This window comes from Ctenopharyngodon idella, chromosome 11 (assembly GCF_019924925.1).
Source record: "Ctenopharyngodon idella isolate HZGC_01 chromosome 11, HZGC01, whole genome shotgun sequence".
Classification (NCBI taxonomy): Eukaryota; Metazoa; Chordata; class Actinopteri; order Cypriniformes; family Xenocyprididae; genus Ctenopharyngodon; species Ctenopharyngodon idella.
Window position 1 is genome coordinate 18,210,879 of NC_067230.1, and position 24,607 is coordinate 18,235,485.

Below are 24,607 nucleotides of genomic sequence, written 5' to 3' on the forward strand. Positions count from 1 at the left end.
TAAAAAATATCCATAGTTAACAATTTATGAAGTAAAACATCTAGCTTCAGCCAGACCGCCTTCCGTATTCAGCTTAAGAAAGTGTAAACTGGCGTCGCGTCAGTTAAGCTTTTTCCTTAAGTTGAATAGGGAAGGCGTAGGACATAGCGTAAGCTTTCTGAACTGCGAGAGTTTTACACTTTCTTCGTAAGTTGAATACGGAAGGCGGTCTGGCGGAAGCTAGATATTTTACTTAATAACTTGTTTTTTTTTTTGGTTGTTGTTGTTTTTATTTACACAAACACATCGATTTTCTTCAGAAGGACTTTATTAACCCCCCGGAGCCGTGTGGAGTACGTTTATGATGGATGGATGTGGATGGAAGCACTTTCTTCAGCTCATACTTGTCGCTCACTGCCATTATAAAGCTTGGATGCGTCAGGATATTTATTAATATAAATATTAATATAACTGTGTTCATCAGAAAGAAGAAAGTCATACACCTAGAATGGCGTGAGGGCGAGTAAAGCTTGGGGTAATTTTCATTTAAAAGTGAACTAATCCTTTAAGACTGAGTCTTAAAGGTATAGTTCACCCAAAAACTTAAAATTGTGTCATCATTTACTCACCCTCAAGTTATTCCAAACCTGTATGAGTGTTTCTTTGTTCTGTTGAACACAAAAGAAGATATTCTGAAGAATGTTGGTAACCAGACAGATGATGGTAGCCATTGACTTCCATAGTATTTTTTCTTCCTACTATGGAAGTCAACTGTCTGGTTACCAGCATTCTTCAAAATATGATCTTATGATGTTGACAGTGACACATTTCTGGTTGCGAGTTACTGTAACTTCCCCAGCGTCTGTCATCTGGTTTCTAACAGACAGACCACACGCATCTCAGGTTTTGGCTGTGATGACATTCGGTTTCAACCTCAAGATGACACACACCATGAATATTACTCCTTGAAATGAACAGTTTTAATGCTTTTTCAAAACGACAAACTCATATCAATCAAAATGTTTGTCTCTCAGAATAGAAACTTTTTATATATAAAATGGCCATTCTTGAGGGTTTTGTTGCAACCAGGACACAAACAATCAATGCAGAAGCAAACAACAGGTTTTATTAATAATAAAGCATATAATATTTTGCACTTTGGTGTCTTCTCTTCCAGAGAATGATGTAGTGTAGAGGAAAAAAAGTTGTTCGATATGGTACGAGGTAGAGTTGGTTTGATCGTATGCGCTGAAAACTTTAAAACTTCACATTGATGAGTTAAATACTATAATATCATAATGCATTTCACCTTCATCTGATTATTAAAAACAGCTACAATACAATATTTGCCTAATATAAACTTCTATAAAGAAAAAATATAGATTTGAATATAAAAAATGACATACTGTACTGTTTTGTCTTAAATGTGCTGTGATAATTCTATCTTTGAGGAAGCTGTGATTAAAAACAACTGATTTGAAGAAATGGTTCACATTCAAAAACTCATTTTGAGTGAACTATTCATGTAAAATGTGTTAAAAAAACACTCTTAAACAATAACAACAGTACTAATACTAATATACACTACCAGTCAAAAGTTTAGGGTCAGAGTTTTTAATGTTTTTGTCTCTTCTGCTCACCAAGGCTGTATTTATATGATCAAAAAATACAGTGAAATATTATTACAATCTAAAATAGCTGTTTTCTATTTTAATATATTTTAAAATGTAATTTATTTCTGTGATGCAAAGCTGATTTTTCAGCAGCATTTCTGATTATTATCAATGTTGACAACAGTTTTTGCTGCTTCATATTTTTTGTGGAAACCACAATACTTTAGTTTTTCAGGATTCTTTGATGAATAGAAAGAACAGCATTTATTTGAAATAGAATCTTTTGTAACATTATAAATGTTTTAATGTCACTTTTGATTAATACGCCCTTGCTGAATAAAAGTATTAATTTCTTTCCCTCCCAAAAACACCTTTGAATGGTAGTGTAAGCTTTAAGTTCTTTACGTTATGGGCTGTAAGAGTTTATTAAAGGCCTCCAGCGTCAGCCTCATCCAGTGGGATCTGTACTGTACATTCATCATGTGCCCGTTCACTCGAGATCAGGTCTTTTTTTGAGGTGTGAGAGCAGCTGTAACGCTCATTCAGTCTCATCTGGGCGTGTCGAGACTTCAGACGAGCACGCGGAAGAGAAACGACAGAGACGCTCCGAGAGCGAGACCGAGAGACAGGAAGAAGGCCATGATCGCTCCGGCCGTCTCCGCCTCGCTTGGATCCACCTTCCTGTGACAAAAACAAGGGATACGCTCATAAGTGACGGAGTCTATTGTGAAATTGTTGAAAAAACTTCACCTCCCTCTTCTCTTCTCTGATGATGAGGGCGGGGCAACCTGTCACTCACATGAGATCCACCAATAGCAAACCACAACCATCCAATCAATTCCCCACAGACAAAATCAAGCCCCGCCCTACATTTGTTCTTGTTTGCGAAGCGTTTCACTTGGATATACGGCACAATAGGGAAGAAAAGACGTGCACAATTTCCCTTTCATGACTTTAAATCATGATAAAATTATATAATATAAATAGAGAACGGTAACACTTTATTTTAGTGTTACATGTAGTTACTTTAGTAATAACTATTAATTATGCATAATTATATGAAACTGACCCCAAACCAAAACAAACCCTAATCCGAACCCTACAGTTAGTACATGTAGTTACTTAATATTACTTAGTACTTAAAAGTATAATTACAGTGTAACTGTAACCCTTTACATTACAAGTTCTGAGTAATAATAATTAACTACAGGTTAAGTTCAGTTGCATGTAATTATACACAATTAATATTAATTACTACATGTAACGTGTAACAAGGACACTAAAATAAAGTGTTACTGTATTTTTCAGTGTTTTAGGTGGATGTGTCCTCTACTCACTTGGGTCCGAAGCACATGCACAGACTGGCCAGATATCCGTTGGAAAAGGCGAAGAGGATCATGAAGGCGATGAACCAGAAGTCGTTTGAGAAGTAGATGGGCAGATTGAAGCGAGGCTGGACGTTACAGAGCATGAAGAGAGGGACGAATATCACACGCGCCACTATCAGAGCCGGCAGCAGCTTACTGTCTTTACCAGGCTGACCGAGAGAGAGAGAGAGAGAGAGGTGAAAATTTAATATACATAAAATAGTTTTTTTTTTTTTGCATTACACAGCTGCACTGAATTTCATTGCACAAACCAATATCCATCCAGTCATCCGAATTTATTACTGTATATAAATCCTCCCACCTGCTGATTCTGAGACTCGTATATTTTGTGAACACATGCATTTAATGTTCACTTCAGTCACAATATCCATGTGTCAACAAAATAATATTTGTAGGATCCTCCCTAGAATCTGCAGAAATCTGAATATACCTCAACAAGTGTTTGAACACTTTAGTCACAGTTTAGAATTAGATACAAAATATAAAATTAAAGGATGCATAAACACAATCAGAACATTTGGGAAAAAGAAGTTTGTATAGTTTGAAATGCTCAAACTGTTAATGCAGCACTTGATCTGACTTCAGTGTCCAAACTCTGTTTTTAAGACATGGTGAGATGCTTGAACGTTTCTTACCCACATACACAACGCGGTCAGACTGCGGCCGGCCCAGTCAAACACATTGAATAACAGGAAACAAGACACTGGGATGAAGTACTTCTCTGAAGAGAGAGAGTTTCATCATATTCATTATTCATATTCAAACACTGAAGTGTATTAATATTCTCCTGAACTGCACATCTTGTAAATGCATAATCCGCAGCAGAAGTGATTCACAGTCTTGTTTGGTTTCGAAATGTTTCTTGGTTTTCAGGCATAATTCACTGCACAAACACTTTATGGCTATTTTCATATTTGAATTTGTTTTTTTCCTGCCGTCTAATCATTATCAGACACATGATCTACTGTACAGAAGCACATTCTTGCCACATCAGAGAAAAACAAATCATGCTTTGTTAAATCATAATTATGAGATAAAATGTCATAATTTACTTTTTATGCCAATAAAATTTAAAATTATAACAAGTCAGAATTAAGAGATAGTCAATTGACTTTTATCTTCTAATTCTGACTTTTGGTCATAATTTCACCTTTTTAATCTGATAATTATGACTTGGTATGTCATAATTTCAACTTTTTATCTTATTTCAATTTATTTCATATTTTTAGTGCCATAATTTTGATCTCATGATGCCTTAGTATGTTTTTATTTTTACTTTTTTATCTCTTAGTATGTCAATTTCAATTTTTATTTTGATTTATCTCATAATTTAGTGTCATAATTTTGACTTTTTATCTTGTCATTGACTTTTTATCTCATAATTCTGACTTTGTCATGATTTCACCTTTTTATGTCACAATTAAGACAGTAATTATGAGATTAAAAATGAAATTATGACTTAGTATGTCATAATTTTTCTTTTTTATCTTATAATTAATGACTGTCATTATGACTGTCACTTATAAAAATTAGTATGTCAGTAATGATAGTATGTTATAATTTACATTTTTTGAAGTTTTTTATCTTATTTTGATTTATCTCATAATTATGACATACAAAATTATGACACGTCAAATATGACAAGCTATATTTATGAAATAAAGTCGAAATTGATGCACTAAATCATAATTATGAGATTAAAAAGACAAAATTATGGCATAAGTCAAATATCTTCTAAAAAAATCTAACAATTGTCATAATTTCTACTATCTCATATATAGCTTAGTATGTCAAATGACATTTTGCCATTTTTTTAATCTCAGAATTATGACTTTTGACTTAGTATGTCATAATTTTGACTTTACATGTCATAATTATGATTTACCAAAGCATGCTCTTTTTCTTATGCTGGCGTCAGTAATGATCATTCAGTTGAGAAGCGCTGATCTCTAGTGAATCCCACTCTCACCCCACGCTCCTCCATCAGCGATGGTAGATTTCACATCCACAGTGACCGCGGGAAACGTGCCGATGGTGATCGTGAAGGCGAAACACACAGAGAGAGCCAAGACCCAGATCTGAAGAGAGAAATACAAGAAAAATGAAACTTTTATCTGTCCAAAACTCACTGCCACGATGCTAAGGTGTTGCTGCAGCTGTGCGTTTACCTTCTTAAAGATGGCCAGCATGGAAGGTGTTTGTTTGTCGTTGTCTCCAGCGCTCTGCTGCCGCTGATCTACAGAAGTACATTCAAATCAATATGTTTTTGACTATAAAATTCGGACGTTTTGCAGCAACATCTGATCTGAATAACGTGACGTCACCTTTCTTCAGCAGATTCATCTTGTTCTCTTCATCCTCAGCTGGTTTGTTCTGCTGACTCTCCTGATAGTACTGAAAAAATGCCTACAGACGAAAAAAAGCACACATATTGTAAATGTTTCGTGATTTAAATCAACGCCTTCGGATCTTTCCAGCCGCTTGGATCTTACCAGTTTAGGAAGGGCGACGTATGATGCGATTGCGAGGGCGATAACGACACACGCTGTGATGAAGTATCCAAACGCGCTGTCATGTAAAGCAGAACCACCTGAGAGAGAGAACGAGGTTTATATGAACTTCATCACAAAATTAAAGGAAACCTTCGTCTTTAATGCATCTGTGATATTAATTGCTTTGTTTTAAGGCACCTAAAATAAAGAAATGTGAATATAAGCTTGGTTATATTTATTCTTTAATAAAATAATGTGTTATTTGAGTTGTAAAGTGTGTCTTGCACCATAGATGCATTAGTGCATATGACTTTTGCATGTTTTTTCAAAGAAATTATGTTTTTGTAATTAAAGACTCACTGGCGATGGCACAGATCATGGCGAATGCAGCGAAGGTTCCTGCGAGGCCTTGTCCGCTCATGATGGGTGTCGTGTAGGAAGCTGGAAGAAGGCCGGCCATTCCAAAAAGACTTCCCTGCAGGACGGCTCCGAACGCTGGGAACAACACACATGGCTTTACACAGCTTCAAATATACTACATCAAGAAAACATGAAATGACATTCACGACCCATCCAGCTAACAAAAATATGTTCTAAGAACGTTTTGTAATGGTTCTCTAAACATTCAAAACGTCAATGTTATAAAAAAAAAAAAAAACGTTTTTTCTTGGTTATGTGAACGTTAAGGGAACATTCCATTTGTTCCCATTTCTCAAATGTTCTCTGAATATTCTGAAATGAGAAGTAACATTTAAAAAACATTAGACAAACATCCAACGAAATATTTCAGGTAAAAACGTTCCAAAAATGATGTATAAATAATGTTTTTGTGCTCGCTTTTTGAGAACATTATTAAAGACCTGATAACTTTGAACAAATGTTTTATTAAAGGGGCTATATATTAATCGCTTTTTTATTGCCAATGTGTGAACAGCTTATAACCTGAACAACGAGACTTACTAGGTTGTCTATGAAAGCCTGTAGACTGATTTTTATGTGAAGGCCTCGGGTCGTTTTTGCCGGGAAAATCAAAAGGATGTGACGGTTACACCCGAGAGCTTCGCTTTCAGAATAACTGAACAAGCCATTCTGTACTGTAATATGTAAATGTGTCATGTGATTAATTTAAACTATAGTCAGATCTAGTCTATAGTCTCAAATATACTTTAATAATCAAAGTATCAGTGTAAGTTTAGTTACCTCATCTGTCGTGATACTGGTGAATCTCAGAGCTGGTTCAAACATATCCACATCACTATGATCAGATGATTTTTTTAACTGCTGTTTTCTCACCGCTGCCATTTTTATTGTGTTTATTTTGTTTTTGAGAGGAAAGCGCGCGGCACATATTTACATATTCATCTAACCGTCGCTCTCAGCAGCGTGGACGGCGTCGGGATGTTCGTTAGCATATCGCTGCAAAGGTAAACTCCAACTTCTTTTTACTTATAGCCTATGCAAAGAACTAACTAGAACTTCGGTGTGAGTATATCGGAGCCTTGAATCACGTTAATTCAGTGTACGTTATGTGTGCACGAGTACAACCACGAGGAGAGGAAGTTGCTGCTGCAGTTCACTTAACGGCCACCGGTGTCGCTAATAACAAGAGTTTCTGAATTCTACATATAAAATTACTTGAAGAACTACTTTGAGAGAACCTTCATGTTAGCTAGAGTTCTGAGAACGATCCATGTTTTCTGGGATTCTGCTTCCATAACATATTTCAGAGTGGAAAAAAAGAGGTTGAGCAAGTTATTAGACTTTGTAATATTGTTCTCAATCAAATGCCATGTTGATTTAAATAAGTTTGTCCATTAAGTGTGAATGGAAATGGCAGCATGCATTCGTTGTGGAGACTCACAGTTGATGCAGATGATTTTAATCATGGTGATGATGAAGAACGGCAGCGGCTCCAAGTCTACTTTCACCAGGATGGCAGTCAGCAAAAACACCAGCAGAATGGCCGCCAGACTCCCTGCGATCCTGATCTTCTGAGGAATTCTGGAGATCCAAATCTCAGTTTAGAGATTGAATTATCCTGTTAATTAATCAACGGACTCATTTGAGTGTTGATTATTGAGTCTCACCTCTGGTGAAGGGCTGAGTTGAGGCAGGTGAACACCAGCAGAGGAACCATAGCACACAACGTCATCACATTATTAAACTTGGCCTGTAAGACGCTCCGTGGGGTTTCTTCAGTCACGTTGGCTGAGAAGTTTGCTTCATTTAAAGGGTCTGCGAGGCGACTGGTGAAATACTACAAGATAAACAGAACAGAGATACGTATTGTCTGTTTTTAGAGTGCAGTCATTGCTTTTGCAGCATTGCAACACTTTGTCAGCATTTTTGGTAGACTATGGCAAAAACCAAACCACTTTACATGTACTTCTCACGAGAAATATGTGATTAAACATGCAAAGTTACCACGGTGGCTGTCATAAAGAAATTCCATGGCAGCAGCGTTCCCAACCCCAGCATGAAGAAAATCCACCACACGCCATTATATCTGTCATGAGAAGAGAATATTTCACTGATTCAGATCTTCAGATCAGTGTTTTGGTTTCTTGGGTTTTGAAGCAACAGAATGAAGAAGGTTTTCTTAAAAACTACATAATACAAAGTTCTTTGAGGAGATTAACTCTTTCCCTGCCAATGTGTATGTGTTGTTGTTTTTTTAAGTTGCTAGCCAGAGGTGACATTTTTTATCATTTTCACAAAAATTTCATGGTAATGTAAACTTAGATTCAGCAGTTTGTCTACAGAGTGAAACTCTCACAAGAATCTCACTTTGTTCTTGTTATCTGTCTATCTCGAGTCATGGCTCGCAAAACAGCGAGATAAGATGTTCAACTCACTTGTCTTTGGGCACCTGAGGGTCCATGTCTGTGAGATTCAGAATAATGACACTGGATTTTATTGTTCAAGCACCTGGAAGGAACATGGACATGTTCAGATATATGACAAAAAAAGTGAAGAAAACTGAAAAGGTGAAAAAGTGTTCAATCAATGAAAAAAATATCACTTTCTAACATTCATTAAAGCAACATAAGACCATATAAGTACAATCATAATTAAAACATGCATAATATAACAACATAATTTACATAAAAATAAAACAATACAGAATAATGAATAGATACCAAATATCATGCAAGAATATAAACAAAACTTTCAATTTTCAAAAACCTTTCATTTCAGTTATTTCTAAGTTTAAATCTAAACTAAACACAAATAAATAATAAATAGTATTAAAAACAGGCTTCATTTTCAGTATGCAAACTAGGCCTATAATTTCTTTGTTTTTTTTTTTTGTTTTTTACTTTTGGAATTAAATTGACTAATATTCAATCCTCAACCTCTATGTACTATAAGTACAGGAATCATAAACACACCATAAATTGTGCAAGAATATAAGCAAAACTTTCAAAAACGTTATTTCATAACTTTCAGTCTTAACTAACCAGTAAAAAGAATCATTACAAGAGTTTCACAATCACTGCAAATAATTGCAATAAAAAAAGTGAAGTGAAATACTTACTGACACACAAATCCTGAACTATCCGAGCACTACTGTATTATTGCACTCTGCACAGCTGCAGGAGACTTTACTAGCGTTAGACTCCCTTATCTGACTCCGCCCTCCTCATACATATGCAGTGACACCCTTATCTGAACACCCAGACACACACACACACACACACACACACACACACACGCAAAAAACACTGAAACGCTTCTGCAAAACAACATAAACCACTGAAATTCAGTGGGACATTTCTCAACAATAAAGCACAGGCTAAAACATAAATGTTCAGAAGACATAAAAAGTAAATACAGTTATTTTATTATTTTGTTTTTATTATTATTATTATTATTTTTAATCATTATTTATTATTTATATTAAAAATACACTATGTAACTTTTATCATCAGTTCTTCTTCCAAAACGTGTTTTTGTCTTACCCTGATTCAATATGGTACGTCATATTATAAGCGTTTATATTTTAGACTTGTCGGGATGGTTTACGCGGGAAACTGCCTATACTTCACTCGCCTGTGCGTGTCTCCTCATATCCCTCTGGTGTGGGAGTGGCAGTTTCGTTGTCACAACGAGCGAGAAAAGCTGACATGGAGTCGCTAAATCTTCAACCTCCAGGGAATCACCCGTTTTATTAAACAAACGCCGAACAGAGGAGAGTCTGCTGGCGAAGAGAGAACGCGACAGAGCTCGTAATAAAACCAGAATCAACGTCGGCTTGGCTTTCGGAAGATGGCGGGAATTGAGGGATTTGAAATGATGTAAAAGCGGCGCGGAGATTATGGTTTTTTTAGAGGTGAGTAATGTGTTTTATTGAACAGATAAACTTAATTGTAAAGCATAATCTATTGTGAAGCTCATTTCATTATGGTTGTTGTAGTTCTGTGCTGGAATTTATTTTAAAAGAAGTACCGTGTCTATTAACGGATAAAGCTACAGTAACGCGTCTTCAGTTAGTCATCTTGAGATCCTTTCCATCTAAACTGGTTATCTCTTAATCCAAGTAGTGAATGTTTCATGGATAATCTCTCTCTCTTTGTAGTTATGAGAATATCATATTTATCTAATTATCCGCAGTCACGAAGCACGACCAAAAACAATGTTCTTCCGCATAATGCATGGAATTTAGTTTTTTAACCGCTAGAAGGCCAAAAGTTACAGAGTATACCTTTTAATATTATTTATATACATAATTTGTTTATTTATTTATAAACAAACAAAAAACACTAATAATTGACTAAATGACCCCACTGAACCAGTAGCTGTTTTAAAGGGTTAGTTCACTCAAAAATGAAAATTCTGTCATTAGTCACCCACCCTCATTTCGTTCCACACCCATAAGACCTTCGTTCATCTTCAGAACACAAATTAAGATATTTTTGATGAAACTCGTCCATAGACAGCGATATAATCAACACTTTCAAGGTCCAGAAAGGTACTAAAGACATCGTTAAAACAGTCATGTGACTGCAGTGGTTCAACCTTAATGTTATGAAGAGACGAGAATACTTTTTGTGCGCAAAAACAAACAAAAATAACGACTTTACTCAACAATGTCTTCTGTGTCATTCTCATACGTTGTTTACGTCCAACGCTTCCAGGTTCTACGTCAGAACGCCGTCTCATTATTGGCCGGCTCCTGTGTCAGTATTACACACATGCGTCGTGCTAATCACATGATCAGCTTTGGCCAATACTGAGCTGGTATTCGGACGTAAACACGGAAGCCTTCACTGCATCACCTGCGTAAGGATAATGACAGGGAAGAGAAGAGATTGTTGAATAAAGTTGTTATTTTTGTTTTGTTTTTGAGCACAAAAAGTATTCTCGTCTCTTCATAACATTAAGGTTGAACCACTGCAGTCACATGAGTGTTTTAACGATGTCTTTAGTACCTTTCTGGACCTTGAAAGTGTTAATGGTTTTATTGCTGTCTATGAACGAGTCATATACCTCTTGGATTTCATCAAAACTATCTTAGTGTTCTGAAGATGAACGAAGGTCTTACGGGAGTGGAATTACATGAGGGTGAGGAATTAATGACAGAAATTTCATTTTTGGGTGAACATGGCATCTTACGCACAGAAGCCATTGTCACATGCCGTTGTGTCACACCTGGTGGCATGTCTGGTTTTCATTTACATATACCACTAAAACTTGTGACATGTGCAGAAGGATTGCATCATGTGGCACGGAAGATGTTGCGGAAGATGTCACCATATGTTGTGGCTCCTCCATTAGTGACTGACTGGTTCAGCAGCTATACTGATGTAACTGTGACACAAAATCCTAAATAAATAGCCGAATTTAGTGATTTTTTAAAAAAAAAATTACAAACTTATTTACAAACAAGTAATCATTTTCAAACATGTAGTCAGTCAGTTGCACATGTATTTGAGTGGCATGTGCCACTGAATGTTGTGTAATGCCAGAGCCACTGTATGTTGTTGATCACGCAAATGCCCATTCTAGGAAACACAAAGAATAAATCTATCATGGATCACTATGAATACTGCATCCACAGTCACATCCGCTACTGTAAACCATTATTTTTGCATTAACGCCGGTAGGTGTCAGTTTAAGTAAGTGTAACACTGTCCAGCCCAAGATAAACCAATACTTATGACAGTTGAGGAAGATCCACGGGTGTGTATTTGTTATTTGTTTGTAAGTTAGATGCTAGCAAAAACAAGTAATCAGAGTCTGATATTGATCTAAATAAATATAGATAGGCCTATAATTTAATATGTGGTTATAATATAATAAGTCACAACATGCGGCAGCAGGCTCTGTAACCATTTCATGGGCACATGACGCAATCCATCGGCACGTCACAAGTTTTAGTGGCACGCACTATCCGCTTGCACATGCCAATGGCTTTTATGCGCAAGATGCCATGCCATTTATTGTTAATACCGCTTCTCCACTGGGGTTTGTGTTGTAAAATGAGTATTGCATACAGACACAGGATATGAAAACCAGCATTTTAACCATACTAGGCCTCAAGAACGAAACCTAAGGGTTGCATCTTAAAAATGCTGAAGCGGCCAAAACTGATCACAAGACCTATGCCAATATGGGAAGTGCGCCTTTTCTCCACAGGTCATGATCATGAGTAATGAGTTCAGCTGAGATCTCTAATAGACACATTTGCACCACTGTTGAACTTTCTGATGAACCTGTCCGCTTGTGCTGTACCAGGCGTTCAATATCATCAGAGAGATAGAGGCTTCAGCAACCCAAATTCCTTCTGACAGGCTTAAACTTCTCCAGCAGGCAATTATTTAAGTTGAACGTGAGATACGACCTGGACTGCTGATATTACAACAGTTGTTTTAGGCACATCGTATATGTTTTGTATGATGGAAACAATCCAATTTGAAGAATGATTTCCCCTCAGAAATGTTTTGCAGATAAAAGCTGACAGAAATACAACTTGGCAAAATCATCCATGGAAAACATGTAAATTACAGCAAGCAGCGCCGCCACACCCTTTCATGGATGTTGGGGTATATATGAAAATACTGTAATACTCATTGAATATATAATATAAAAAATAATATACTAAAAATTAGGGATGCACCGATAACCGATAATTCTTTATATTTAAAAGCCGATACCCGATATATTGGCCGATAAATCTAAATCCAAAGCCTGATTACAAAAACAAAAGTCTCATCATTAAAAGCCATGTCCCAAGCACATGATTATAAAGTTCTCATTATAATTTTATGTACAGTAGCCTATATGATAGACTTGTGCTGCACATGTTGCACTTAACTGTAATTTTCTTTTTGAAGTGATTTTAATCATATTTCAAGCAATTCAAAACCATCATGGTGAACAGTGCACATCTGAAGTGTCTCAGCTGAAGGAAATAATCCATTATTTATCGGCTTTAATATCTCGGCCAAATTTTCTTATCGGACGATAACGATAACATTAAAAATGCACAAATATCAGCCGATACCGATATGGTGGCCGATATATCATGCATCCCTACTAAAAATCTGATTTTTAAAAAAAAATATGATACTGAATTATTAAAAATATACAAAAATTGTTACATTATTAATTTGAGCCACTCATTATTATTATTAAAATAATTTTAATAAGCAAATTAATTAAGGTTTATTATTGTTTATTCGGCTGCTATGGGCGTATTTTAGACAAGAACACTGTATTGACCAATCAAAATCCATGGTGTGAAGTATCCATTATATAAAAATGATTATTTAAAGATAAATTACAAATATTATATTTATGAAACTACAATACCCTATGAGACTACAAATCCTATGAGCCTATCTGTCATCGACATGAATATTGTTGTTTTTCGTCACTCAAATTAATGAAAGAAAAATCATGGATTAAACTCATTAAATTTCGAAAAAAAAAAAAAAGTCAAAATACAATTTTGAGAATAAAATCATTAAATTTTGAGAACAATGTCGTGTTTCGAGAAAAAAACTCGTTAAATTTCGAGAAAAAAGTCGAAATAAAATGTTGAGAATAAACTCCTTCAATTTTAAGAATAAAGTCATTGCGTTTCGAGATAAAACTTGTTAAATTTCGAGAAAAAAAATCTAAATGAAATGTCAAGACAGTGTTTATTGCATACTGATAAAGGACATGACAGAATTGGATCACATAGTCAAGCTATATTTGTCTTTCTTTCAATAACAAAGATATCAGCTTTAGATAATTATAATTGGTATATCTTTGTTATTGAAAGAATAAGTAGGAATAGCATACGAACTTTAAAGAGTTCACAATTCTCGATTCCAAATTTTGCCATACTTTTAATGTGTATGTGTCCATTCATGAGCAAGAAATTTAATGATTTTATTCTCAACATTGTATTTAGACTTTTATTCTTGAAATGTAACAAGTTTAATCTCACATTATAATGACTTTAATCTCGAGATGGTTTTATTTATTTTTTTTATTATTGCTTGGCCCTAATCCTCTTCCGTAGATCTTTCCATTTTTTTTCCGTCACTGGCCTCTTTCCGTTCTTGACCGATGCAACGACATTTATAATCGAAGGTAAAAATATTCAGAATTATTTCTGCGTTTTCTCTTCTTTGTTACGAGTTTGTTACAGCTGTAGATGATGATCGCTAACTAAACTACTCTAATGTGGCGTCCAACTGCGATTGTTTTATCCTTGGGAGATCTTTGATTGAAATTAACTTTAGTAAAGCTCATAATACAATATTGCAAGCGGCCATTGATGAATAGAGCACAGTTCAAATGGTACTGAGTGTTTGATGGCAGTGATGGAATTGTGTATGAATCTCCAGCTGGATGAATTCATGTTGTGCTGATGCAGCCCTCTAGTGGCAAAACGGGCTCAATTAATGTATTATACAGAAATACACTTATATGGGGGTTTAAAGACAGAAAATTTGCAACATCGACCCTATTATTGGAATTGAATCAACACCGAACTTAGAGCTGCTTTAAAATAATTATATTTATTTCATAACTGAAGAACTTTTCAACATTAATTCTGTTATTTTTTTGCTTTATAAACATGAAGCCGTCTTGTATAACGCACTAGCTTATATAAATAAATCTAACTTGATTATTCTGATACTTCTGGTTATCATAGTTTTTTATTTATAATCATTATTTATGTTCATAAAATGATAACTAGGGATTACTCATATTGTAATTAATATCTCATAATGCATATTTAATTGGCCCTATCCCTAAATGAGGCGTGTTTTTAACATTATTTGAAAGGGTGTTGCTTTAAGGACATTCAGGATAATCTGTGTCTTAGTCAGGTTGTTTAGTAATTAAAATTAATTATTCTCTTTCAGAGCTCAACAATAATGTTTTTTTGAGATTTGACAACTTTGAGTGAATTTACGTTCAGTCAACAACCTTCCTTGAGTAAGAGGAACTTAATAATTTGTAGCATAAACACATTTTTAAGTTGATTGTTTAGTCGCTTTACTAAAAACAAATTAATTAACACTTAATTTCCACTTTTATTGTCCTTATCTAGTCCTATGCAAAGCATGCTGGGAACTAGTAATACACTGCCTAATTTCCGAAGTTATCAAGACAGTTTCATTAAGTTACTACAACATAATTTTTTAAAAACGCCAATTAACACAAAAATGTGAGTTTAAATCAGACGATATTAAGTAAGATGTAATGATCAACATTATTATGTCAATAGAAATCTACAAAATAATGTTTGCAACTTAAAAGGTCATTAAAACAATAAATTAGACTTGCAACCATGCATTTATTTAAGTCGTGGTAACAGGAATTACTTTTTAGAATTAGAGGTTTGTTCAAATCACTAACCCTAAGAAAGAGTAATAGTAATCTTTGTCACTAATAAACTTTTAAAGCCATGAAGATATGCATGTAAATGACTGACCTTAGTGATCTTTACTATTTATAACCCTGAATACACAATCATTAAAATCCTCCACCCAACAACAGCCTTTGAGATTCTCTTACAGACGCACGTATCTGGATAAAATACTTTCACTGCAAGATACAACATGTTTCACAGCACAGCTGGTCATATAGTCTCAAGCTGATTCAAGTGTTCTGGCCCAGAGGGAACAGATCTCAGTGATATCTCAATTGTTTCTTTCTCCTAAATAGGAGAAACATCTGAGAAACATGACTGACACGCATCATTTGCGCCCATTCTGTGCGAAGACAATGAAACCGTGAACTAATACACCAATCAAAACAAAGCTAATAGTGGGTTTGTTGAGTTTAGGAAGTATGTGACTGTAAGATAGTGATTCCTCAGTCTCTTCTGTACTGTCGTTTCAGAGTAACGGTGTGTAAACACCCTAAAAAAAACCCTGAAAACACTTGTGCTGAGAGAGCTGCGGATCTCAATGTGTTGATGGCTGATTTCCTCCTTCGACTCGCTGAACCACAAACAATACAAAAGTGATCTAGTCAACTTATGTATTGACAAATAATGGTTTTCGAAATGGCCAGTGCCAAAGTAACCATAACATAGTTGTGTTTTGGTGGCAAATGAGATGTAAAAGAACACTTTGTTTACATGATATTTGATTAGTCGGCCTGACTGATACACTATTCTATCACCACATAAAAATTGTAATTTTTTATTTGTGAAACAGCTAAAAAATATTTCCCTGGCCTCGCTTTTACAGAATAAAGATTGTTTTTTTTACTCATGACAGATTTGATATTTATGGAAGCTTCAAAAAATGATGGGATTGGGTTGTTTTAACCCAGGGGTTGTGTCACAATCCCTGCCTGTGTTCCCTGTGTCTGTCTTTGACTCATATTTTGACATCCTGTGTGTCATCTTTTGCTCCGTTCACGTCAAGTTTACCTGCGTAATGTTTTGCTACGGTTTCCGGGTTGAACGTCATGTTTCCTGGAAACGGTGTGCAACGGGGTTTGAGATATGTTTTCTCTTGTTTGGTGGGTGTGTCAAAAATGTCAGCCCAATCAGCAGCAACACGTATATAAACCACGCGGTATTAAAGAGACAGCTCGCACAATGGGTCCAAGTAAAGTCCTATACAAATGTGTCCGCTGCAGCTCGGTATACGCAACAATTGAAGATATTAGAAGACATGTTTGTCGTAAGAGTTTTACAGTAAAAATATAGCATATCAATTCTTCAAAAAGACTGCAAAGAATGGCCTTCTCAGCTGCCATAGTTGCAAGTCTTGCGTCATCAGAACAGGGTGTTCAACGCAGCACCGTTTTCATTTAAAAAAAATAATGTTTTGCAACATTTTGTCTGGGCTGAACGCAGCCCTGCTGCTTTTCCCTTGTTAGCTTCCATAGCTACCCTTGTGTGTTCCTATGACAATTAACCACACCCTCTCATTACCTTGTTAAGCTTGCCTTGTGTATAATTAGCCCTGGTGTTTTACTTGTTCTCTGTTAGTCATTATCTTCATTGTTTATGCCAGTTACCTTGTATTTTTGATTTTGTGGATTATTTTAATAAATCTCTAACTGCACGTGGATCCGCTTCTCAGCCTGCTCCTTTGCCTGCCTGAATACCCATTCATTACAGAACGACTGACCAAACATGGATCCAGCAGAAGAAATTTTGTTCCTTCGTCAGGGTGTTTGTACCATTGAGAAATACACTGCTTAATTCTGTACTTTAGCCAATTGTATAAACTGGAAGGATGCTGTTCTTAAAGACTTCTAATGTCATGGACTAAATGAACCTGTAAAGTCACTTTTGCCAAGAGGGGAAAAATCACCTAACCTTAGAACAGTTTATAGACTATGCTCTTTTGTTAAGTGGGTCCTCCTTTACTGTCGGGGAAGTAGAGCAGGATGTTCCCCCTAAACATTTTTTGAATGGGGGCAGGACACACCAAGCTCCAGTGGCCATGAAGCTTGGCCTATCACAGTCACCAGCATGCCCAGTTCTGATGATCGCTAGTCCTGTGTTGTCTGTACCTTCCTGTCCTGTGGTTTCCACACCAAAGCCTGTTCACAACATGGCTGCCATACCAGAGTCTTCAATCAATCAACATGGCCACCACACCAGAGCCTCCAGCCACCACGCCAGAGCCTTCAACCATCATGGCCACCATGTCAGAGCCTTTCACGTCATGGCCGCCATACCAGAGCCTCCAGCTGTTACGGATGTGAAGCCAGAGTCTCCAGCCATCATGGGTGTTACACCAGAGCCTTCAGCCGTTATAGACACCACGCCAGTGTTTCCGGTCGTCATTAACGTTGCACATGAAGACATTAAGGCAACCCCAAGGTGTTTGAGACTGCCCATTAAGCCTTGAAGACACACAATTGTTGTCAGTGCGAGCAGCTGGTATCTCTACTGTGGCATCAAGTCTGAGTTAGTTCCAGTGAGAATTGCACACCCCATTATGGCGCTGGCCATCTGGTGTGTTTGGGCCGTGCACTGCGCTTCAGTTCGAGAGTCCACTCCAGAGCCTGATCCAGCCCATGAATTCATTACAGAGCCTGCTTCAAGCCATGAGTTTGCTCCAGAGCCTGTTTCAACCCATGAGTTCACTCCAGAGCCCGTTCCAGCCCATGAGTTCGCTCCAGAGCCCGCTCCAGCCCATGAGTTCGCTCCAGAGCCTGCTCCAGCCCATGAGTTCGCTCCAGAGCCCAGTTCAACCCATGAGTTCGCTCCAGAGCCCGCTCCAGCCCATGAGTTCGCTCCAGAGCCCGCTCCAACCCATGAGTTCGCTCCAGAGCCCTCTCCAGCCCATGAGTTCGCTCCAGAGCCCGCTTCAACCCATGAGTTCGCTCCAGAGCCCGCTTCAACCCATGAGTTCGCTCCAGAGCCCGCTCCAACCCATGAGTTCGCTCCAGAGCCCGCTTCAACCCATGAGTTCGCTCCAGAGCCCGCTCCAGCCCATGAGTTCGCTCCAGAGCCGGCTCCAACCCATGAGTTCGCTCCAGAGCCCTCTCCAGCCCATGAGTTCGCTCCAGAGCCCGCTTCAACCCATGAGTTCGCTCCAGAGCCCGCTTCAACCCATGAGTTCGCTCCAGAGCCCGCTCCAGCCCATGAGTTCGCTCCAGAGCCCGCTCCAGCCCATGAGTTCGCTCCAGAGCCCGCTCCAACCCATGAGTTCGCTCCAGAGCCCGCTTCAACCCATGAGTTCGCTCCAGAGCCCGCTTCAACCCATGAGTTCGCTCCAGAGCCCGCTTCAACCCATGAGTTCGCTCCAGAGCGCTCCATTAAGCCTTGAAGACACACAATTGTTGTCGGTGCGAGCAGCTGGTATCTCTACTGTGGCATCAAGTCTGAGGTGGTTCCAGTGAGAATTGCACACCCCATTACGGCGCTGGCCATCTGGTGTGTTTGGGCCGTGCACTGCGCTTCAGTTCGAGAGTCCACTCCAGAGCCTGATCCAGCCCATGAATTCATTACAGAGCCTGCTTCAAGCCATGAGTTTGCTCCAGAGCCTGTTTCAAGCCATGAGTTTGCTCCAGAGCCCGCTCCAGCCCATGAGTTCGCTCCAGAGCCCGCTCCAGCCCATGAGTTCGCTCCAGAGCCCGCTCCAGCCCATGAGTTCGCTCCAGAGCCCGCTCCAGCCCATGACTTCGTTCCAGAGAGCCCGCTTCAACCCATGAGTTCGCTCCAGAGCCCGCTCCAGCCCATGAGTCCACCCCTGAGTTCATTGTCTGTCCTGATGCGACCATGAAGATCGTCCCCGAAATTCCTGCCTGCCTTGACACGAACGCAGAGATCGTCTCTGAACTCCCTGTTTGCCTCAACATGATCAGAGAGGTCGTTCACGAACTTCGAGTAATGATCACTGAGGCCAACCCATGAAGCCCTGTCATTACGGTTAAGGCCTTGGAGGGTGCCTATGTGCTCCCTGCCTGTCCTGGGTTCCTCGGTTGGCCTCCGTGTGTCATTTGCTGTCCATTCACTGTCACTGGGTTAAAACAACCCAATCACTGGGTTAAAACAACCCATTCGCTGGGTTGTTTTTAACCCAGCATTTAGAGTGTTGTTTCTGGCACAAAATAAAAATAAATAAATAAAAAAGGTAATTGTGACATTTTATCTGACTTTTTTCCCACTCAGAATTTTGAGTTATAATAATGTATAACTCTCTGCAAGAAATTGTCAGAATTGTGAGATAAAAAGTCACACTTACCTTTTTTAGCTTCCATAGATATTAGGATGAACATTACTATGAAATATATCCAGGTAATATTTGACCCTAAATTCAACAGAAGAAAAATATGATATAATATTTTGCATTAAGAAAACAAAGCCTTTTGTGGTATTTTTGCATTTTGACATTATTTTCATGACAATTAAGATTTGTTTTTACTGTGAATTGGTGGCGAATATGTTAAATGTGTTTATTTATGTGTCTTGAAAATAATTTCACTATAAAAATAAAAAAAATCTCAATTGTTCTAAATGGTCTTATAACTTAAACAAAATATAATTTAATTTTTTCCTATTTTATAGTGTTTTTCACAATACCCAAAGCCACTTTAAATAACATCAGATTCTTCTTTTGATTTCAGGGTCAAATATGATTTGAAGTGAGATTTCAGATCCTTTAACTGAAACGTCATTTTGCAGGTTTGTATGATTAAATATTTCTATGTTGACACATCCAGTACTGAAGTTAGTTAGTGAAGCGACAGCACGATATACACTGAAACAAAATCAGTTAGAAAGTACTCTGCTCTTACCTTTCCTGAACTGTGTTTCAGAGCTGTTAAGAAGGATTTGTTAATCCTTCAAACTTCATACACCAACTTCAGAGAATTTTCAGCCTGAGCGTCACACAGACAGACGTCTGCTCTGACTAAAGCACTCTTCACTATGACGCAACGGTTTTTTGCGGGTACATGCCTTTTTCTGTCACACCAGTGTCAAATTTTTGCTGCTGTCTTAAAGAAACCAAGTATTATCCATCTGTGCGATAACACACACACCAGCCACGATCTGTATGATTACAGTGAACAGTTTTAATTACAGAAAAAATCTTTTAGTAAAACATTAGATGTTTAATCAGCCAATGATGACGTCTAGATCTACAGAATGACTACAGATCAACACATTAAAATGAGTAAATGAGGAATGGCATGGCATCACAATGAAGAAAAAGGAAGGATTTCACTTAAAAAGCAAAGCAAACCAATCAATAAGTTTCAGCGAGTGCTTTCTGCCCCCGATGCAACGCTGATAGTTTAGAGAATCATTAACCGCCCATAAAGGGTGTGATTATCAGCCATATTGATTAATCATTTATGTCAAATTAATTAGACCTTCATTCAGTCAGTTCTGTTGTGGAATATCATGATGAAATACTTAATTTTGCTTAATTTTGAACATAACAAATGTGTAGCATTTTAAGCTTAATAGTCGCACAAAACAAAGTGATCGAAGCCATTAATGATGATGATAATAATAAGAATTAATATTACATTAATTCATCTGTCATTTAACATTTTATATATTTCAGTATTCTATTATAGGCCTCACAGTTAACATTGTTAAATTTAACTATTTGAAAATCAGTTTACGGTGGCAAATATTGCTTATATTTCACTGCTTAAATATATTAAAAAATGTTGGTATTCCATCAATCATCAACCCAGAATGCTCTGTTCACTGTAGACGATTAATCGACACGCTCAAAACATAAAATGCAGACTAATATACAGAATATAAACGGAAAGCAGCCCTACCTGCAACAGCTGTGCTTGTGTTTGAACAGCAGAAGTTCAAAGACCATCAGGTCTTATCTGAAGGAATGCTCTCAATGAGTGAGAGCTGACCACAATTATCAGCGTGTTTTTGTTTTAAAGTAGCCTAATCACTGCAGAGGTCAAAGGTCAGTGTGAGCTGAGAGGATGTCCTGCTTTTCGTCCGCTCAGACTGACCTGTGTCTGCCTTATAAAGAATCAGCTGCAGCTTAAAAACCTGATGTGATTTAATGTTGGCCGAGCAGTTGCTATAGGGTAGGGTAAAAATGATTACATGCGCTGGATTCAAAGACGCGTGACACCACAGGAAACGTGCGGTGCAAAACGCCACATCTTTTGCTGACTGCAGGAAGTTGATGATATGCTGTTTAAATGCAGTTAATAGTTCAGTCCCAAATTATGCACTGTGCACATTTAGTTCACTTCGGAGTTAAAATTTCCTGATAATTTACTCACCCCCATGTCATCCAAGATGTTTATGTCTTTCTTTCATCAGCTGAAAAGAAATGAAGGTTTTTGAGGAAAACATTCCAGGATTTTTCTCCGTATAGTGGACTTCAGGTTGAAGGTTTCACTGCAGCTTCAAAGAGCTCTACACGATCCCAGACGAGGAATAAGAGTCTTATCTAGAGAAACCATCGGTCATTTTCTAAAAAAAATAAACATTATATACTTTTTAACCACAAATGCTCATCTTGCACTGCTCTGTGATGCTCCACGCATTACGTAGTCATGTTGGAAAGGTCACGCGTGACATAGGTGGAAGTACACTAGTGTAGTGTGAATGTAATCTGGACGTACCACATTCTCCATGTTGTCATTATCATGTGACTTATCAGCGTCAGTTGGGTCGTGTCACCGCCATTCACAAATCCTCTCCCGTGGCCTTATGGGATAGTAAATTGTCCATCATATGCACACTTCAAAATCTCGCCAGAAGTAGTAGGACTTTTTGGCTACTCTTTTATGAGTACTGTGAATTCAGGTATAGTGTACTTCTTTTGTCACATACTGTTTTTCACCTACTATATAGTGATTTTCAGTTTTATAAGGATATTTTGTCATGTAGCATCAGAGTCCCACTCCTCTACGACAGTTGAGTGCATGAAGCCGGTTCATTAAGTGCATCATCCGGGTATTTAAAGTGCACTTTTTCTTTTTGAAATTTTCAGTGTGAACACACTCCTACTATTTATACTACAAAACGGCATAGAATAGTGCACAAGTACGTGAATTGGGACGCACATGTTGTCTTAAAGTTGCATTTTTATCTCAAGTTTGTGCAGATAGGTTGTTCCATGTATACTGGAAAATGTGCCCATGCAATCTAGTGTGTAGTAGTGTGGAAAGATGCTCTTCCAAAAACAGCTGTAGATATTTGGTGATTTGTTACCCTCTGCTGGTCATGATTGAATAATAAAGATGGGGTATAAAGCAGGGTTATTATAGTTAAAGGGATAGTTTACCCAAAAATGACAATTCATCATTCGTTCACCCTCAAGTTGTTCAAAACCTGTACGAGTTTCTTTCTTCTGTTGAACACAAAAGAAGATATTTTGAAGAATGTTGGTAACCAAACGGTTGATGGACCCCATTGACTTCCTTAGTATTTTCAGTCAGTTTGGCCCATTAGCTGTTTGTTTGGTTAACCATATTATTCAAAATATCTTTTATGTTCAGTAGAAGAAAGAAACTCGTACAGGTTTGGAACAATTTGAGGGTGAGTAAATGATGACAGAATTGTCATTTTTGGGTGAACTATCCCTTTAACTAAAGCTGAAACTAAAACCATAAATGTTTCTTGAAATAAAATAAACGTTAACTGAAATAAAATAAAATATATATAAAAAACTTTGACTCCATAAATCTATATAGACATTTTTAATTCATTTAAAAAAATGACAAAATTACTAAAACTAACTGAAATTAAGATCAAAACTGAAAATATAAATATAATAACTGATTCAAAATATTAATAAAATCAATTATAGTATCCCAATGATGCTAAAATAACTAAATGGTTTGAAAAAAAAAATGCCTATGTTTGAACTATTTAAAACTGACATAAAATGTTTTTGGAAGCAATATATAAAAGTACTTAACTTGAAAGCATGCACAATGTTTTTCTCTTATATTTCTGTACATGTTTGGTTACATGTACTCTTGTTTGTACAATATACTTGATCTCAATAAATAAAAAATACATAATTCAGAAAATAAATAAAGCTTAGGATGGAGTCTGTATGGAACATAATTGTTTCCACCACAGAAAAAAGTTATTACGAAAGAGAAAAAAGTCACAATTAATGTTTTAATTCTTTTATTTTGTAGCAGAAATGAGCTTCCAAAGTTCAAGGGCTTTTCTCCTTGTCCAAATGTGCTGTCAGATAGTAAACAAGTGCATACTAAATCAATACCTACTACTATTCAGTCTGAACCTAGATAAATGGATTTAGGGTACGTTTACACCACAATAATGTACTAAAAATGGAAAAGTTTATCCTTTTGAGTTTTTCACATACAGACAACATATCCCGTTCACATACATCCGTGAAATAAAAAACAAAAGAATCGCTGTATTCTGCTGCCAGGCCAGTAGATGGCGATGTCACTTTGTAAAGAAACACTACGCACCTTTTTTGCACTTTGAAACCTGTTTTCAAAAGTTTGTGTTTTCAGGCCCCCCAAAACGCCATTGTCGTGCAAATGAACGTCCAAAACGCTTAAGTTTTACGTTTTTAGTTGAAAACAATGTCATGTAAACAGCCCCTAAATGAAAAATTATGCAGCCTGAACATAAATAAAAGGACTTAGGGTACATTTACACGACAACGATGTGCTAAAAATGGAAAAGCTTTTTTTTTTTAGTTTTTCGCATTCATACAACAACGTTGTCAAAACGATCTTGTTCATACATATCCGTGAAAACAACTAAAATTGCTGTATTCTGCTGTCCGGCCAGTAGATGGCGATGTCACTTTAAGAAACACTACATGCCTATAGACTTTTTTTTACGCGCCTATAGACTGAACACGTAAGCGCATGACGTCACCGTTTCACAAATTTTTTAACATTTTTTTTTAGTTTACATGGAGACAATAATGGTATCGTTTTCAAAAACTTGCACTTTGAAACCCGTTTTCAAAAAGTTTGCATTTTTAGGCCCCCAAAATAAATAAACAGTTAAAACACATAAAACGTTTTCCAATTTAGTTGAAAACGGTGTCATGTAAACAGTCCCGAAATTAAAACTTACTATTATTCAGTCTGAATATAGATAAATAGATTTAAGGTACGTTTACACGACAACGATGTACTAAAAACGGTTGAGTTTATCACATACTGACGACAACGTTGTAAAAATGATCCCGTTTACATGCTGTATATCTGCGAA

General features: G+C 37.0%; 1 protein-coding gene across 5 annotated transcripts; it reads right to left on the bottom strand.

Moving 5' to 3' along the window:
- Positions 1 to 1,083: 1,083 nt before the first annotated feature.
- On the bottom strand, positions 1,084 to 21,418 carry slc29a1b (solute carrier family 29 member 1b). 5 transcript variants are annotated; one of them, XM_051912879.1, is made up of 15 exons: positions 21,196 to 21,418; positions 20,194 to 20,449; positions 9,011 to 9,141; positions 8,328 to 8,400; positions 7,897 to 7,978; positions 7,560 to 7,729; positions 7,334 to 7,473; positions 5,833 to 5,967; positions 5,473 to 5,570; positions 5,305 to 5,386; positions 5,149 to 5,216; positions 4,950 to 5,058; positions 3,616 to 3,701; positions 2,930 to 3,129; positions 1,084 to 2,273 (listed from the first exon to the last, which is right to left on the bottom strand). In XM_051912879.1, the coding sequence occupies exons 4-15, from the start codon at positions 8,351 to 8,353 to the stop codon at positions 2,162 to 2,164; spliced, it is 1,308 nt and encodes a 435-aa protein (XP_051768839.1). In that variant the 5' UTR covers positions 8,354 to 8,400; positions 9,011 to 9,141; positions 20,194 to 20,449; positions 21,196 to 21,418; the 3' UTR covers positions 1,084 to 2,161. The 5 variants fall into 5 exon arrangements, with proteins under 5 accessions (XP_051768839.1, XP_051768843.1, XP_051768842.1 ...); XM_051912883.1 differs by lacking the exon at positions 9,011 to 9,141 and adding an exon at positions 19,641 to 19,706; XM_051912882.1 differs by lacking the exon at positions 9,011 to 9,141.
- Positions 21,419 to 24,607: the final 3,189 nt, after the last annotated feature.

What these genes read in the sequence shown, in the direction of transcription:
- slc29a1b (XM_051912882.1), bottom strand. Translation starts at nt 8,353, where the DNA reads ATGGACCCTCAGGTGCCCAAAGACAA. An exon ending in CCTCAGGTGCCCAAAGACAA is followed by an intron (nt 7,979 to 8,327) that starts GTGAGTTGAACA and finishes TTCTCATGACAG; the next exon opens with ATATAATGGCGTGTGGTGGA. An exon ending in TCTTTATGACAGCCACCGTG is followed by an intron (nt 7,730 to 7,896) that starts GTAACTTTGCAT and finishes TTTATCTTGTAG; the next exon opens with TATTTCACCAGTCGCCTCGC.